The sequence below is a fragment of the Sorex fumeus genome, unplaced genomic scaffold, assembly GCF_029834395.1.
Source record: "Sorex fumeus unplaced genomic scaffold, SorFum_2.1 ptg000022l, whole genome shotgun sequence".
NCBI lineage: Eukaryota > Metazoa > Chordata > Mammalia > Eulipotyphla > Soricidae > Sorex > Sorex fumeus.
The window spans coordinates 484,918-500,668 of NW_026606079.1; the positions used below are offsets into that span (position 1 = coordinate 484,918).

The window sequence follows — 15,751 nt, forward strand, 5'->3', positions numbered from 1 at the left end:
CACAGAGCCAGGCTGCACACAGACGTGCAGTTCCAGGTCTCACCTGACACTCTCGTGCTCGCCTGGCCAGTAAAGCAGGCGTTTGGAGACAGAGATGCCCACGTCTGCTCAGGAGACACAAAGACAGAGTTTCCTGGTGCAGTGCTGGGACTGGGGGGGGGTGTCGTGATACGGGTAAGATGCAGACACTAGGTTTTCCCTAGCCTGAGAGCTCCAGGAAGACTTCCTGGGGAAGTGAAACCCAAGCTGAGGCAGGAGTTAGGTGCACTGAGTCAATAGAGGGACCGTTCTTGATGCAGAGGGTGGTTCTCAGTAGGATGGGGCACCGAGAACATAGCTGAACTGCACGGTGTGTGGGGGAGTGTGGGAAGCCGGGGAGGTGAGCTGGGGGCACAGGAATTGGAGCTTCCTGTGTTCTCCAGGGACTGCCCAGACTGAGTGGCTGAGATCTGCCTGGAGCGAATCCAGTGCAAGCTCATTGGAGAGCAGGGCTGGGTACCATCCATCTCCCTGGGCCCGGTGGAATCAGATGCAGGGCAGTGTGTGTGTAAATGTGTGCCTGTGTGTGTGTGTGTGTATACAAGTGCATATGTGTGTGTGTATGTATGAGTCTTCTCTAAGAGTGGATATGTGTGTTTGTGGTTGTGTTTGTATATAATAAATGTGTGTTTTGCGTCTGTGTATGTGTAAGAGTATGCATGTGTATGTGCATATGCATGTACATATGAGTGTGTATGTGTGCATGAGTGTGGTATGTAAGAGTGTATTTGTGTATGTATGGAAAAGTGAGTTGAGTGCATATGTGAGCATATGTATGTATGAAAGTGTGTTTTACGTAAGAGTGTATTTGTGTGCGTATGACTGTGTGTATGTGAACATGCTTGTGTATTATGTAAGAGTGTATGTGTGTAAAAGTGTTATGAGTTGTATGAGCATAGATGTATGTATATGTTTTGTGTAAGAGTATATTTGCGTGTATATAAGAGTGCATGAGTGAATATGTGACCATGATTGTGTGCATATTTTTATGTAAGAGTGTACTTGTGTTAGAGTATGTGTGTATATGAGTTCGTATGTGAGAATGAATGTATATTTTATGTAATCATGTATCTGTGTTTATATGTGAGAATGTGTATGAGCATATACATGATCGTGAGTATACATGCATGTTTTATGTAAGCATGTATCTGTAGATGTATGTGTGCATGAGTGTTTTTTTGTAAGCATGTCTCATTGTGTATGTGTGTACATGAGCATGAATTTGCATATGTTTTATGTAAGTGTATCTGTGTGTGAGTGTGTATGAGTATGTACGTGATCATGAGTCTGCATGCATGTTTTATGTAGTGTGTATCTGTTTGTGTATGTGTGCATGCATGTTTTATGTAAGTGTGTTTTGTTAAGCATGTAGCTATGTGTACGTGAGAGTGTGTGTGAGTATGCCAGTGAGCATGAATGTGTGCATTTTTACGTAAGAGTGTATTTGTGTGTATGGAAGAGTGTAGGAATGTGTATGAAAGCATGAGTGTATATGTTTTATGTAAGCATGTATATGAGTGTGTGTATTAGTGCATATGTGAGCATAAGTGTGTATGTATATTTTATGTAAGCATGTATTTGTGTGTGTATGAGTGTGAGCATGAGTGTATGTTTTATGTAAACATGTATTTGTGTATGTGTGAGCATGTATTTGTGTATATGTGAAAGTGTATGTGTGCATACGTGAGCATGAGTGTATGTTTTATGTAAACATATATTTGTGTGTATGTGAGCGTGTGTTTGTGTATATGTGAAAGTATGTGTGCATACATGAGCATGAGTGTGTGTATGTTTTTTGTAAGCATGTATTTCTGTGTGTATTTATATTTGAGAGTATATATGTGCATATGTGAGCATGAGTGCATGTATGTTTTATAAGCATGTATTTGTATGTGTTTTATGTAAGCATGTATTTGTGTGTATGAGTGTGAATGTATCGGGCTGGAGCGACAGCACAGCGGTAGGGCGTTTGCCTTGCACGCAGCTGGCCAGGCCAAGTTGGGTTCGATTCCTGTGCTCCTCTTGGAGAGCCTAGCAAGCTACCGAGAGTATCTCACCCACATGGCAAAGCCTGGCAAGCTCCCCGTGACATATTCAATATACCAAACACAGTGACAACAAGTCTCACGATGGAGACGTTACTGGGCCCGCTCGAGCAAATTGATGAGCAACGGGAGGACAGTGCTACGGTGCAGTGCCACAGTGAGTGTATATTAAGCATGAGTAGGTATGTATTATGTAAGTGTATGTGTGTGTGTGTGTGTGCATGTGAGCATGAGGTGCACGTATGTTTTATGTAAACATGTATTTGTGAGTATGAGTGCATGTGTGTTTTATGTAAGTGTGTGTTTGTGTATGAGCACATACGGGAGAATGCATGTTGTATATAAGCATGTGTGTGTGTGTGTGTGTGTGTGTGTGTGTGTGTGTCTGTGTCTTTATGCGGGTGTTGGGGACGCGTCACTAGATGGCAGTGGGGCTGCTGCTCTGGTACAGAGACCGTGCTGCGTGGCGTTGGGGCCCAGGTCCCTGGTTGCTCCTAGCAGGCGTGGGTGGGGCTGGTGGCACCTGAGTGGAGACTGCAGGTCCATCCCAATGGCGGCGCTGGGGCCAGGCTGCCCTTCTCCCCAGGGGAGGTGTACCAGAAGTACATGACCTTTGCCCTCCTGAGCTTGGCCATCCAGTTGGGGAGGTGACACGGAGGATTTCCTCTGCACACGTTGCTGGGACTGTGATCAGCATGTGGTTCAACCACTGGAAGGCTCTTCATTCATTCACTCATTCATTCAATCACTCATTCCTTGGTTCCTATCAAGGACCTCCTTGGGGGTCAGGCAGGGCCCATTGCTGGGACAAGACTGTCCCTTTGGGGAGCCATCCAGCCCCTGGGGAGGCCTCTCCTGCTGAGTGCACTGTGACTGGCTACTGTGGGGGCCCCCTGGCCAGTGTGAGGGCTCCTGGGCCTGCCCCTTGGTCTCCATGACTCCCTTAGCCATGCACACGGCTGGAAGTAGCTGCTCTGTGAGGGGGACAAGACAGAACCAGCCACCCTCCCCGCCCGCCCCCTCCTGCCGTGCACTCCCCCTGGGCTGTGGGGAGCTCCCCATGTCTTGGTCAGCTCCGAATCCTAGCCTGGCTAAGGCTAGGTGGGCTTGTGCGGCCCCGAGGGCTCGTCCTGGTTTGACTTATCTTGTCCTTTCTCAGCCCGGCGTCTGCGCTCTCTTTTCTGCCCTTGGTGATCTGGCTTTTTCATTTCAATCTAATTAGAGCTCCCTGCTGGGGAAGGCAGCGTGGGGCATTCTCACGGCAGCGCTCTGGGAATTAGTCGCTCGGTGGCCATTGTCGTTAATGGGAATTTGGCGCCAAGGCCATTTATCCTGGTGTCCTCAATCAATACAGTTTAAAATCCGTGGATTCGGAGCCGTCAATACCAGCCTGAAATATGGAGGGCCAGCGCCACTTTATCTCGTTAATTTATAGTTCTGACGGGCTGTTGGGTTAGGGAAGAGCCATGAATCAACGCTTAAATAAAATCTGCTCACAGATTAATTCTTTTCGGCGCTCCTGTTTCAGTCTGTAATCTTCCTCACGGAGCGTCTCTGGTGCATTGGGCCATGGCGGCGTGGGGGCCACCAGTCCCCTCTGTGGATCCCGGCACCCCCACCCGGGCCCTCATCCCTAGACGGGAGGGCTTCAGGGCCGGGTGGCTGCAAACGCAGTGCTCCTCCCCCTAGGCCCTCAGCCCTGACCAAGCAGGGCCCACCATCCCCCTTCCTGGGCTTTGGTCTGCTTCTCTCTGTGTGGCCTGCCCAGGACATCAGTGCAGGAACTCCCCCCCCCCACCCCAGAGGACCCCACAGATGCCCCTGTTGCGGCCAAGTGTGAGGAGAGGCTCAGATGGGAGAAGCCACTTCAGTTGGTGTTGGTGCTCTCGCAGCTGGCGGTGGTGCTCCCGAGGCAGGCTGTGGTGCTCCCCTGACTGGCTGTGATACTCCCGCAGCAAACTTTGCTGCTTCCCTGGCAGGCTGTGGTGCTCCTACGGCAGGCTGCGGTGCTCCCTCGGCTGGCTGTGGTGCTCCCACGGCAGACTGTGGTGCTCCCACTTGGTGGCAGCACCTGCAGGGATAGCTCAGCTGGAAGCTGTTATTGAAACTAGAGGTGAAGACCCTCAGCCAGCCCCTCTCGCTCCTTGGACAGTGCCGAGATCCTTCTATAGCCCGTGTCCAGCCCATCCTCTTGTGCTGAGGCCAGGCTGGCCCTTGGGTTAGGTAAAGGTTAGTCCTGGTGCCATCTGCCTGTCTGTCCGTCCGTCCACCTGTTCCTGCTGTGTTTCCCTTCCTCATGTCTGTGCCTTTGTAGGCCCGGTGCTCCCTGGGCCGGCCTGGGATCTGAGCGAGCGCTTGGGGACCTCCCGCCCCAGCCTCGAGCCCCGTGTGGCCATGGCATCTGTGTCCTGGGCCCCCCGCCTGCCCGCCCCCCCCCCCCCACCCGCCTCGTGTGCTGGTTCTCACGCTCCCCTCCTCACCCGGCTGAGATGGTCCCGTTGTCTGGCTCCCGGGGACTCATCTGAAAGTTGGTAAGCTCCTTTCCTCACGAGCTTTGAGTCAGGGTGGCTGGATTTACAGCTGGCTGAATCCTTCCCAGAGGGCGAGTGTGACAGATTGATCCCAGTGCCATGAGTCACAGGCCGCCTGCCTGGGGCACAGCCTCGGCCTCCCGTCCTCACTGTCCCTGCGTGGCCGTGACCAGAGCCCAGGAGAAACAAGGTCACAGAGAGCCTGTGGGCTGGCGAGGTGGGGCGTGGGGCCCCAGCCCCTTTCCCCAGGAGCCATGTCCTCGCGATACCCAGCTGTAAAGTGGGCCTGGGGGTATCGGGCGCCATCTTCCTCCCGAGGTTGCCAGCCTGCCGGGTGTTTCTGTACCTGTGCAGATGCCCGCGTGTTCCCGGCTGAGGGAAGAAGGGCCCCTCTGCAACCCAACCCTGATTTGTGGATGCTCCCAGGGCAGTGATGACTCCGCCCGAGACAGAAAAGGGGTGCGGGGGCTCTGAGAAGTCCCTGGTAGGCACCCCCCAGTGACTTGTCGCAGCGACAGTGGAATGGGGAGGACGCCCTGTCGTGACAACGGTGCCACAAGAACAAATGCCTTGCCCGCACGCAGCTAGCAGTGTGCTTTTGCTTTCATGATGATTCAGAGCTTTTGTGTGTCCTTATTGACGCACGAAGGGAAAGAAACGGTTCCCCCCAATGCTAAGGGGGCCCCGCGGGGTCCTTATCACAGTGGAGTTTGCTGTACCCCACTCATTACGGAGCTATGTTTGTGGCTTCAATATTTGAAAGCTCTCTCTCTCAGAAGCAGCGCACAGTGAATAAGTAGAATTTTCGAATTTTCCGTAATGATCATAAGCAGGCTGCGAGTCTCGTGGCCGAAGGCAGCGAGACAGCCATCGAGGGCCAGGCGGAGTCGCTGCGGGGGACGCGAGTGTCAGAGGGGCACGGATGGGAGGATGGGAGGACAAAGGCCTCCTGCCCTGCCCCTCCCGAGGCTACTCCTGGGCCATTTTCCCTGAGCTGTGGCTCAGCGACACCCACACTCGCCTCTCACGGTTCCTGGCCCTGGGTCGCCCCTGGGTGCCTTCTGGCAGAGCTGGGAAGAGCATTTTCTTCTGATCACTCACAGCTGTCTCTGTCTCTCTGTCTCTGTGTCTCTCTGTCTCTGTCTGTCTCTCTCTCTCCTCCCGGTGCTGGGTTCACTGTACCAGACCGCAGGTGCCTGCCGACGCCCTCAGTTAAGGGGTGTGAGAGCCGACAGGAAGAAGGGGCAGAGGCGGAGGGGCAGCGGGCACCGCTCCCCCTGACGGGTGGCTCTGGTCTGGCGGCCGTCTGCTGGCTGGGGAGGGTGGCGGGGCCCAGGCCTAGATGCAGCCCTGCCGCCGGCTCCTCAGGGGGTTCCTTCTTTCTCGGGACATCGCATTGTGTCCACGTTCTGGAGTTACACCGCCACGCATGAGGGAGAGGAGTAACTGCTCCCCCCAAAATCGGTGCTCTGCTCTCAGGGTCACTCCTGGTGGTAGCTTGGGGGACCACGTGGGGTGTCGGGGTTGAACCCGGGTCAGCCGCATGCAGGGGGAGAGCCCTCCCCGCTGTGCAATCTCGCCACCCCCTGTTGTCACGGATTGCCCAAACCAGTGTGAATGTCAGTGTCGCTTATGAACACTCTGGTCTCTGCACCCCGACCTGGGAGCTGGAACCTTTCCGTCAGCTTTAGAACCCGTCACACCAGCCCTTGGCTGCATTTGGAATCGGGTTGTTGAGAATGCAGGAGATCTGCAGGGGCAGCCGGAGGTGCTGGCGCCCTGGGCATCTGTGGTGGACAGAGGGAGCCCCCCCCCCAGGAGTGCCCTCTGCCCCCTGCAGTGCTGGAAGGAGCTGGGTCACCTCCTGTGCTGGGAAGCAGGTCAGGCCCCACCCCTGCCCTTCCCCCTGTGTTTGTCAAGATGGGGGGTTTTCAGTACGATAGCCCTACATTTCCTGTGCCCACTAGAGAGCCCACTTCCCTCCCACAAGTGTCCCTGGGCCCTCCCAACCCCCTCCCACGCGAACCCAGTTTTCTAGACAGAATTTGCAGTTCTCATGACTTCAGTCACTTCCCCCCTTACTATCTGCATTTCACACATGTAAAAGCTACTTGAAAAACTTGTGTATGAGGGGCTGGAGTGATAGCACGGCGGTCAGGGCGTTTGCATTGCATGCGGCCAACCCAGGTTCGACTCCCAGCATTCCATACGGCCCCCCGAGCACCACCAGGAGTAATTCCTGAGTGCAAAGCCAGGAGTAAACCCTGTACATCGCTGGGTGTGGCCCCCAAAATAAAAAAAAAAAACACAACAAAACCCACTGCCCCATTCTCCCATCCCATACAGAGGAGGGAGGCGGTCCAGTCCTGTCCTGGCTGGGCGCAGAGAGGTGGCTGACGTCCTGCTCTTGTAAAGGACTCAGTCAAAACCCCTCTGAGATGCTGGTTCTCTGCTTTGGGCCACACCTGGCAGTGCTCAGGGTTCACTCCCGGCGGGGCTCGGGTGACCATGTGGGATGCCAGAGATTGAACCCGGGTTGGCGGCGTACAGGGCATGTGCTTTCCCCTCGTCTCGTTCCTCCTGGGAACGTGTCTCTCGGCCGGGCACTCACACGTGGACCCGCGGCCTGACCTGCGTGTGGGTCCTGTGGCTCTGCACCTGCAAAGGGCCGGCTGTCGCGTGGCTCTCGCCCTGACGGATGGCTTTCATTTCCTCGCCGCTCGCCGCTCCAGGGTTCAGGGCTGCGCGGGCGGGTCCTGGCAGCCGGGGCAGCGTGGGGGCAGCAGCGAGGCGTGGATCGGGAGGTCCTCCCTCCTGGGTCCCCCTTCCCCACGGCCGAGGTCTGAGCTGTCGTGCACGAAGGCCGTTCCCCCACGCTTGTGTCATGTCCTTAGGGAGGATAGGGAGGATCCTTGGGGTGATGGCTACAGCCTTGATGGTGATGGCAGAAGACCAGGTGCCGTCCAGCCCTTGGAACCCGTGAGACGCTGACGCGTCTGTTCCACCCCGTGCACCCACGTCCGGGCCAGCAGCCCCCCTGCACTCGCGTGACCCCCTTGTGATCCAGGAGTGAGGGCCAGACGGCGGACCCCAGGCCGTCCTTCTGTTGCTCGGAGCCCCCCAGAGCAGTGTCCGCGTGGGCCTGGACTGGTCACTGCCCTGAGCCCTGCTTTCCTGCCTGCTGAGAAGGGGCACGGGCGCTTGTGTTAGGGGCCTGCAGAAGGGGGCGACACCATTGCTCGGGCCCCGGCCTGGGGGCTCTGTAACCAAGTAGGGGATGGTCCCAGAGTGAGCACAAGTGCTGTTTCTCTCCAGGGTGGGAGTGCCCAGGGGCCAGCCCGGGCCCCCGGCACTGAGAGGCCGGTTTCCGTGCGCTCGCAGCACCAGGCCTCGCTCTCCGACCGTCTGACCGCTCTCCCACGTCTGTTTCAGGAGCCCAGTTGCTTACCGGTCGGAGTGACTTCCGTGTCACCGCCTTGAAGTTTCACCCCAAAGAGCCCAGCGTCTTCGTGTGTGGGGGCTTCAGCTCTGAGATCAAAGCCTGGGATGTGCGGATTGGCAAGGTAGGCCCCGTGGGCGCGCCCTGCTCCACTTGCCTGTGGGGGACCGCCGGGAAGTGGCCAGGGACCCCTCCTGACCCCGTGTCCCAGGCTGGAGCCTGGCTTCCGGCCGCCTCATCCCCCTCAGCCCTGAGCCCCCCAGGCCCGCGCTCACCTTCCCTCTGCGCTGACGAGTCTCCAAGCGCAGAGGAGGAAGGCCTGGGGGGGCCTTGTCCCCTGTCTCTGCCACCCCTGGTGCCTGCACCCGGTGGGGGGTGGCGGTGTGGGGGAGGGAAGGGGAGAGGCAGGGCTGCATTCAGCGAGACAGAGCCAGTGCTCCCAGCTCGTGCTGGGGTGGTGCTGTGCTCCCTCAGGGTGCCCCCAGTGGAGTGAGTGCTCCCCGGCTTCAGAGCTGCTCAGTGCTCATCCACAGAAAAGCCATTTATTTTCCCTCCCTACCCTCAGCCTGCCGTCCGTCGCTGTGCCTTTCCCCACTCAGCATGACACGTGGCAGCTCCTGGCCCCTGGGGGCTTGGTCCAGCCTGGGGGTCCTCCTTGCTTCATTCTTTCCCAGGCTTCCGGCCCCACCGTCATCTCCATTGCACCCCGTGGCCCCTTCCTGCAGGGCATCCCCTCACAGCTTCCGGGGTGGCGCCCTCCTGCTGGGTACTGCTCCGTCCATGCCCCTCCGGCTCTCCTGTCCCCCCAGCCAGTGTCCCCAAGTGGCCGCAAGACCCTGGGATCCTCCTGCACCCCCTTGACAGGAGCACCACCTCCTCTTCTTGGGGCAGCTCTGACAGCCTCTCCTGCAGGGCTGCCCACCCCTGGCTCAGGGTCCTCCCCGCCCTGCACCTTCCCTGCCCTTGCAGGTGGCATGGCTCAGCCAGGTGCCCACTTCTCCCCTCCCTCTGGAGGGGGCATTTCTCTCTGCTCTCACCTCACCTTGATCTGGGCCTGGTGCCAGGGACACTAGCACTTAGCTTACACTCAAGGAGAGGAGGTACCCGAGGTGGGGGAGAGACAAGCACTCAGGGGAAGGAGACACAGAGGTGGGAGAGGAGAGGTGAGCACTCAAAGAGGAGGTGAGGGAGGAGAGGGGAGCACTCAGGAGGTGAGGGAGGTGGTGCTTGGTGGTGGGTGTGTGGCACAGGTGCTGGTCGAAGCCTTCAGTGCCACGGTTTCCGGTCTGAATTGGCGATGAGGAACCCTGGGAAATGTCTGGGCCAGGGCACCAGGGGCACCAGGGTCCGGCTGGAAGAGGAACTCAGGGTCAGACCTGAGCAGACCCTCAGTATGGGACAGGGGCACAGCCAGTGGGACAGCCTCAGCTTGCCCTGCAAGAAGAGATGTGGGTGGATGCCAGTGTGCCGTTTCCTGTCTGGGGGTGGGTCTGGGGCCCCTGCTCTTTGCTGTGTCAGAGGCTCTCAGGGACCCGCACAGGGCCATGTCCCATGGTCTGCCGTGTGTGTGTGTGTGTGTGTGTGTGTGTGTGTGTGTGTGTGCGCGCGCGCACACCATCTGCAGAGTGCTTTCCCCACCCATGCTACCAGCAGGGTTGCTTGCTCTTTTTTTTTTTTTTTTTTTTGCTTTTTGGGCCTCACCTGACGCTGCTCAGAGGTTACGCCTGGCTCTGCACTCAGAAATTACTCCTTGCGTTACTCGGGGGACCTTATGGGATGCCGGGGACCGAACCAGGTTCAGCTGCGTGCAGGGCAAACACCTTCCCCTCTCTACTACTGCTCCAGCTCCCAGCGGGGCTGCTGGGCTTCTGAGGGGCCCCCCAGCCTCTGCTTTCTTAGTAAAGGGTTCCCTGGGTAGCACCAGTCAGCAAAAAAAGTAAGTGCACTTAAAAATAAAATCACTCTTTTGGTTGGGGGTGTTTGCGCCACACCTGACGGGAGTCAGGACTACTCTCGACTCCCGGTGGGCTCAGGGGACCCTTTGGGGTTCTGGTGATCGAACCCAGATTAGCCATGCGCAAGGCCGGTGCCCTCCCCCCTGTGTCTTCTCCCCAACCTCCCCCCTTCCTCCCCATCACACTCCCATATACAGTGAAACTTCGCTTTTGTGGAACTACACGGATGAGTTGTGGTCACGCTGGGACTCTAGGACAGGATCAGTCTGGGGCCAGTGGGGGTCTGTGGCAGACCCTCCAGGGAAGGAGCTGGAGCCCAGAGTGGGTGAGCGTCACCAGCTGCCCAGTTCCACGGATGCAGTTGGGAGCAGATGTCACTGCGGGAGTGGGAGCGAGTCTCTCCGCAACTGGGCAAAGGGAGCAAGTTTGTCTTCACTTTCTGTTTGCCAACTGCCTGCCCCCGCCCTCTGGGCCACAGGGCTCCTCCCAAGGTGTCTCGTGGGGCTGGCCATGGGCTCCCAAGTGCTGCTTCAGCCCCACCCATTCCCGAAGCGCCTCCCTGGCACCTCTTGGCCAAGGCGCTGTCCCTGGTGCTGGATTCTCCTCCCGCCCGGGCTGTGTGCCCGCGGGACGCTCCAGGTGGAGACGGGCCCTTGTTTGGAAGCAGCATGTGAGCACGTGAGGAAGCTGGAAACTTAGGGGATAGGGGCGGTGGGGGGGGGGACTTCTAGGACACGGTGACCCTCCGTGCCGTGCATTGCGTGTGTTCACTGCATGTGTCTGTGAGAGATGGTGTGTGTGGTGGCATGTGAGATTTGTGTGACTGTGCGTGGTTGTGTGAGTGTGACTGCATGTGTGTGATCAAGCGTGATTGTGATCGCGCGTGTGTGTGTGTACAGGGCAGGTGTCAGGCAGGCTTTGTGCCGACCCGCCTCCTTTCTCTCATGGTGGCATGGGCTGTCCCTGCACTGTGTCCCTTCAGGCAGGCCTGGGCGGCCCCTTTCTAACAGTCCCCCAGAGCAGGTCCCCCGCAGGGACCCTGACTCCCCTCCGTGACCCGTTTCTCCAGGTCGGACTCGCAATGTCTCTCCCCTCCCTCCTTCCTGTTCATCTTTGCTGTTTTGGGCATTGAACCTGGGATCTCACCTGCCAGCCGTGTGCTGTGACCCTGGGATCGTCACCTTTGCCCAGTTGTGGCCATTTCTGACCTGTTTCCTTCCTGTGGTCTCCCTGTTCTATCACGCTGGAGTCTTCTGCTGGGGTGCCCTCCCCCCGCATCCAGTACCTGATTTTTACTTGTGACCCCCTTGGAATATTCCAAGGGCTCTAGCCCTTCACACTATCTCTAGACCACCCCCTCCATCCCTCCCCCCTTTCTTTCCTGCACTGCCTCTCTCCCTTCCTCTCCCCTGTTCTACTTAAAGTCAAGGTGCTGGGGAGGCAGCACCGTGGGTGGTGTGCTTGCCTTGCACACAAGCAACCTGGGTTCAATCCCTGGCATCCTATATGGCCCTCTTAGCCTTGCCAGGAATGGTTCCTGAGCACAGAGCCAGGAGGAAGCCCTGAGCACGGCTGGGTGTGGCCCCAAAAACCCCAAATAAATAAGCAAGTGAATAAAATAGATGGGGTGGGGATTAGTAGTCAGCGATCCATAGCCAGGTCTGCCACCTGTTCATGTAACAAATAAAGTTTTATTGGAACACCTACAGGTGTACACGTACACGCAGGCCCTTGCTGCTGTGTGTGGGGGCCACGGAGGGGAGTAGGGCACGTGGCCAGCAGTGCCACTGCCACAAGGGCCTTCTGCTAGTCGACCCCACCAGGTGTGGGTGAGTGTGTGAGTGCTGGTGGCAGAGCTGTTCCTGCTGTGGCTGAGGACGTGGGTGCCCCTTGCTCTGCCCTGCGTGGCCACCTCTGTCCAGAGCCTCCTTCCACTCAGGGCACGGGAGTCGTGTCTTCCCAGGTATCCCGTGACACACAGGCTCCTGCGTGGGCAGCTGGACTGTCCCACACCCAGTCTCCTTCCTCAGCCGGCTGCTAGGGGCGCGCGGACACTCGGGGCTACTGGCTGGTGCTGCCCCTGGCAAGGCCGTGCAGCCAGCCGGGTGGGAGGGCAGAGGCCCCGCCATCGGCCGTCCCACCCTGTGATTTCTCGGCTCCTTCAGCTTCGTCAGATGACGGATGTGGAGATCTGGACTTTTCCAGGCCAGCCCGTTTCATGGCACAAAATGGGCCTCTTGGCTCCCGCTGCTCCCTTTCTGGCAGCTGCCCTGTCCTGGTTTGCTGATGAAGCACCCCCATCCCCCACCCCAGAGCTCTTGGCTTCATGGGCTGCAGGTTCCATGGCACCCAGACACCACGGCGTCCGACTCCCCTTGAGCATAGTTGTACTCCTGAACTGGGACGTCTGTGGCCTGTCACTGGGGGCCTTCCCTGGCAGAGCGGCCTTTGACCTGGGCTGGCCTTCTTCCTCCTGCAGCTCTCCCCGCTGGTGATTCATGGGGGGTTCCAGAGTGAGGGCCCCGGACCCGCGGGCAGCCTGGCGGCCGGGCTTCCCACGCTCGGGGAGCACCCAGGGCTCCTGTTAGGGTGCTGCAGTGGAGACCAGATGGGGCGGCTCACCCCGCAACAGTCCATTTCTCGCCACCCGGAAGTTGGGGATGGGGCTCTGCAGGTGGGGTCTCGGAGGGCTCCATTCCTGGCGTGACAGTCTCTCAGAACCCAGCTCCCCCTCACCCCCACTCCCTCTGCTAACTGCCCTAATTCCCCCTTGAGGTCCACCTCCAGATACTGTCACCTGCATGGGGGGGGGGGGAACCACACACGTTCCCAGGGCAGCAGTGGCAGCTCATACTGGACAGACAGCACACACACAACAGACACAGGCCTCCTGGGGCCAGTGCGGAGGAAGTGAGCTCCCAGTAGAGCAGCCTGTGTGCCGAGCTGGAGCACGCAGGAGGTCCTGCCATAGCCCTCCCCTGGGGGACGGCTCCCTGCTATTTCCTCGGGGCTGCGTGGAGTCACTGGCCCCCCCTCGTTTTCTGGCCTTGTAGGACCCTGACTGGCTCTGCCAACGTGCCAGAACGTGGACCTTAGTTTTTGCCTTGCCCACCACCCCGGGACCCCCAGGTTTCCTTCTGGATGACAGAAGGCATCAAAAGCAAACTTCCGCCTGGTGTCATGAATCAGACTTGTACGCAATTTCTTACAGAGCTTAAAAATCTTATTGCATACGGGGCTGGAGCAATAGCACAGCGGGTAGGGCGTTTGCCTTGCATGCGGCTGACCCAGGTTCGATTCCCAGCGTCCCATATGGTCCCCTGAGCACCGCCGGGAGTAATTCCTGAGTGCAGAGCCAGGAGGAACCCCTGTGCATCGCCGGGTGTGACCCAAAAAGCCAAAAAAAAAATCTTATTGCATAGGGGCCAGAGAAGTTGTTCTGGGGGGTAGGGCCCTTACCTGCACAGGGCATTTCATAGGTCCCTGAACCCTGCCGAGAGTAATTTCTGAGCACAGGGGTTGTCGCCCCCCAAAACAGACCAAAACCCAACAGAAATGATGCTACGTGTCAGTGATCCTACCTCTCGCCTGATGGGATCACGGAGCATCCATGCGTCACTTCAGCGGGGCACCCTTGGGCCCTGAATTGGGGCACCTCTGGCAGATCTGGGGCGCCTGACAGTGGGGCTGGAGAGCGGGTGCTGCCCCACTTCCTCGCCACCTTCCGTGGGTGGGGCTGTTGGGCCGGTGGTTGGTTCTGCTTGTGTGTCCTCTGAGCACCCCGCCGCCCCTTCTGGAGCAGATGCTCTGGGAATTGGGTCTGGCAATGCTCACTGGGGCTACAGGCCACCATTCGCTGTGCGTGGTGCTTCTCTCTGCAAGCATCTGACACTGGAGGCCGACCTCTTCCTGCACCGCAGCCTCGAGTCCCGACGTGCTGCTCCTGCGGGTCAGTGGCCCCTCCTCGCTCCTGCCCACCTCAAGCCAGGAAGGCAGACTCCTGGGCGGGGACTGGGCGTCGGGAGGGGTTGAGGGCTGCGGCTCAGTGACCCTCATCTCTAAGCAGGGCCAGCCCAGACCTGGGTATGAGTCACCCAGCTCAGCACAACACACACACAGCACACGCAAGCATACACAGCACACACAGCACATGGCGCACACACACAGCACACAGAGCACACATAGCACACACACAGCGCACACACAGTGCACACACACAGCACATACACAGCACACAGCACACAGCACACAGCACACACACAACACACATACAGTACATACAGTACACACAGCACATATGGCACATACACAGCACAATACATGACACACATACAGCACACACTTTACACACACAGTACACAACATACAGCACACACTTCACGGCCCAGCAGTTCACTTGCTGGGCCCTGGCCTGCATCCCTGGGGGCATCCCCCCGCCCCTCTTCCCTTCCTTCCTGCCTTCCTGGATAAGGCTTGGGACCCGCTGGGGATACAGCAGTGACTCTCCGGGGTGAGGGTCCTGGGGCCGTGGTCTGGGCGCCCTGGCAGCCTTCTGGAGCTTTGCTGTGCCCCCAGGAGGTGGGGGGTTCTCACAGCTCCTGTCGGTGACTCTAGGAGTTTCCATCCACCTCCCCTGGCCATGCTGGGTGCTGGGTGCATTTAGGGGGGTGAGATGCTCAGGAGGGTGCCCTGGTCTCGGGCAGTGGTTCTGGGCTTGGGGGTATACTGACGAGGGTTCCTTACTCTCCATTTGTCTTGTCTGCTGCATATCACAGAGACTTTTTCCTTGCACTGTTTGTAACTTTTGCAGTTCTGAGTTTGCTTCTAGTCCAACTTTTTTAGTGGGGGAACAGCAGGGCACACACCAGACATTGCTGAGGCCTTACTCCTGGCTCTGTGCTCAGGGGCTCAGGGGACCGTGTGGGGTGCCGGGGATTGAACCTGGGCCAGCCGCACGCAAGGCAAACGCTCTGCTGTCCTCCGTCTCCGGCCCAACTTCCAGTCCCACTTTGGGAGTAGATGGGAGCAGGAGCGGTGCTGGGGCCGGGGGTCAGGGCGAGGGTCCTTTCTGGGCATTCAGGGGTGACGCGCAGTCAGCCTGCATGCAAATGCTTGTTCTTCAGGCCTGTCTTAGTCTCCACCTTTCCCTCACACCTAGCGGGTGCCACAGCTGTGACCGACTGTCTCTGTTTGGGTTTTTTAAATTTCATGAAAAATTGCTTTCCCCCTTTTCATTTTTGCTCTCTCTTTGACCTCTGCATTATCTAGACACTTCCTGTGTCATTTCCGACCAGCGAGGGGATTTTCCGGCTTGTGTCTCCATGGCTGTGACGGGCAGCAGCCCGAGACTCTCACGTCAGAAGCCTTGACCTGCTGGTCTGAGGGGGTGTTCTCCCTTTCTTTGGCTCATGGGCCACGTTGGTGCGGGACAACTTCGAGCTTTTGGTGCCTAGGAGAAAGCCCTGGAGGTGTTGGGGGACCCTGTGGGTGCCGCTGTCTGTGCTTGGCACACTCAGCTTCCTCTCTGGCTCTGGTAGTAGGACTCAGTAGAGTGAAAAGTGATCGATTTTGTCCTGCAGGAAAGGAGAAAAGGCGCTTGCCCGGGAGGGCTGCTGAGCTGAATCAGGACCACCCTGATTGCCGATTGGGGTGCAGGTCTGTGGAAAGGTTCACCCGGACCCCAGGGTGCAGGCCTGAGCCCCCTGAGACCTTCATGCTGCTGACCAGGAGCAGGACGTGGTC

General features: G+C 58.0%; 1 protein-coding gene across 1 annotated transcript in view; it reads left to right on the forward strand.

Moving 5' to 3' along the window:
* Positions 1–15,751, forward strand: part of WDR25 (WD repeat domain 25) — a 98,774-nt gene that overhangs the window by 63,831 nt on the left and 19,192 nt on the right. Inside the window, exon 4 of the mRNA XM_056113687.1 lies at positions 8,048–8,178. Coding sequence (XP_055969662.1) covers positions 8,048–8,178 — 131 coding nt within the window. The remainder of the gene's footprint in view (positions 1–8,047; positions 8,179–15,751) is intronic.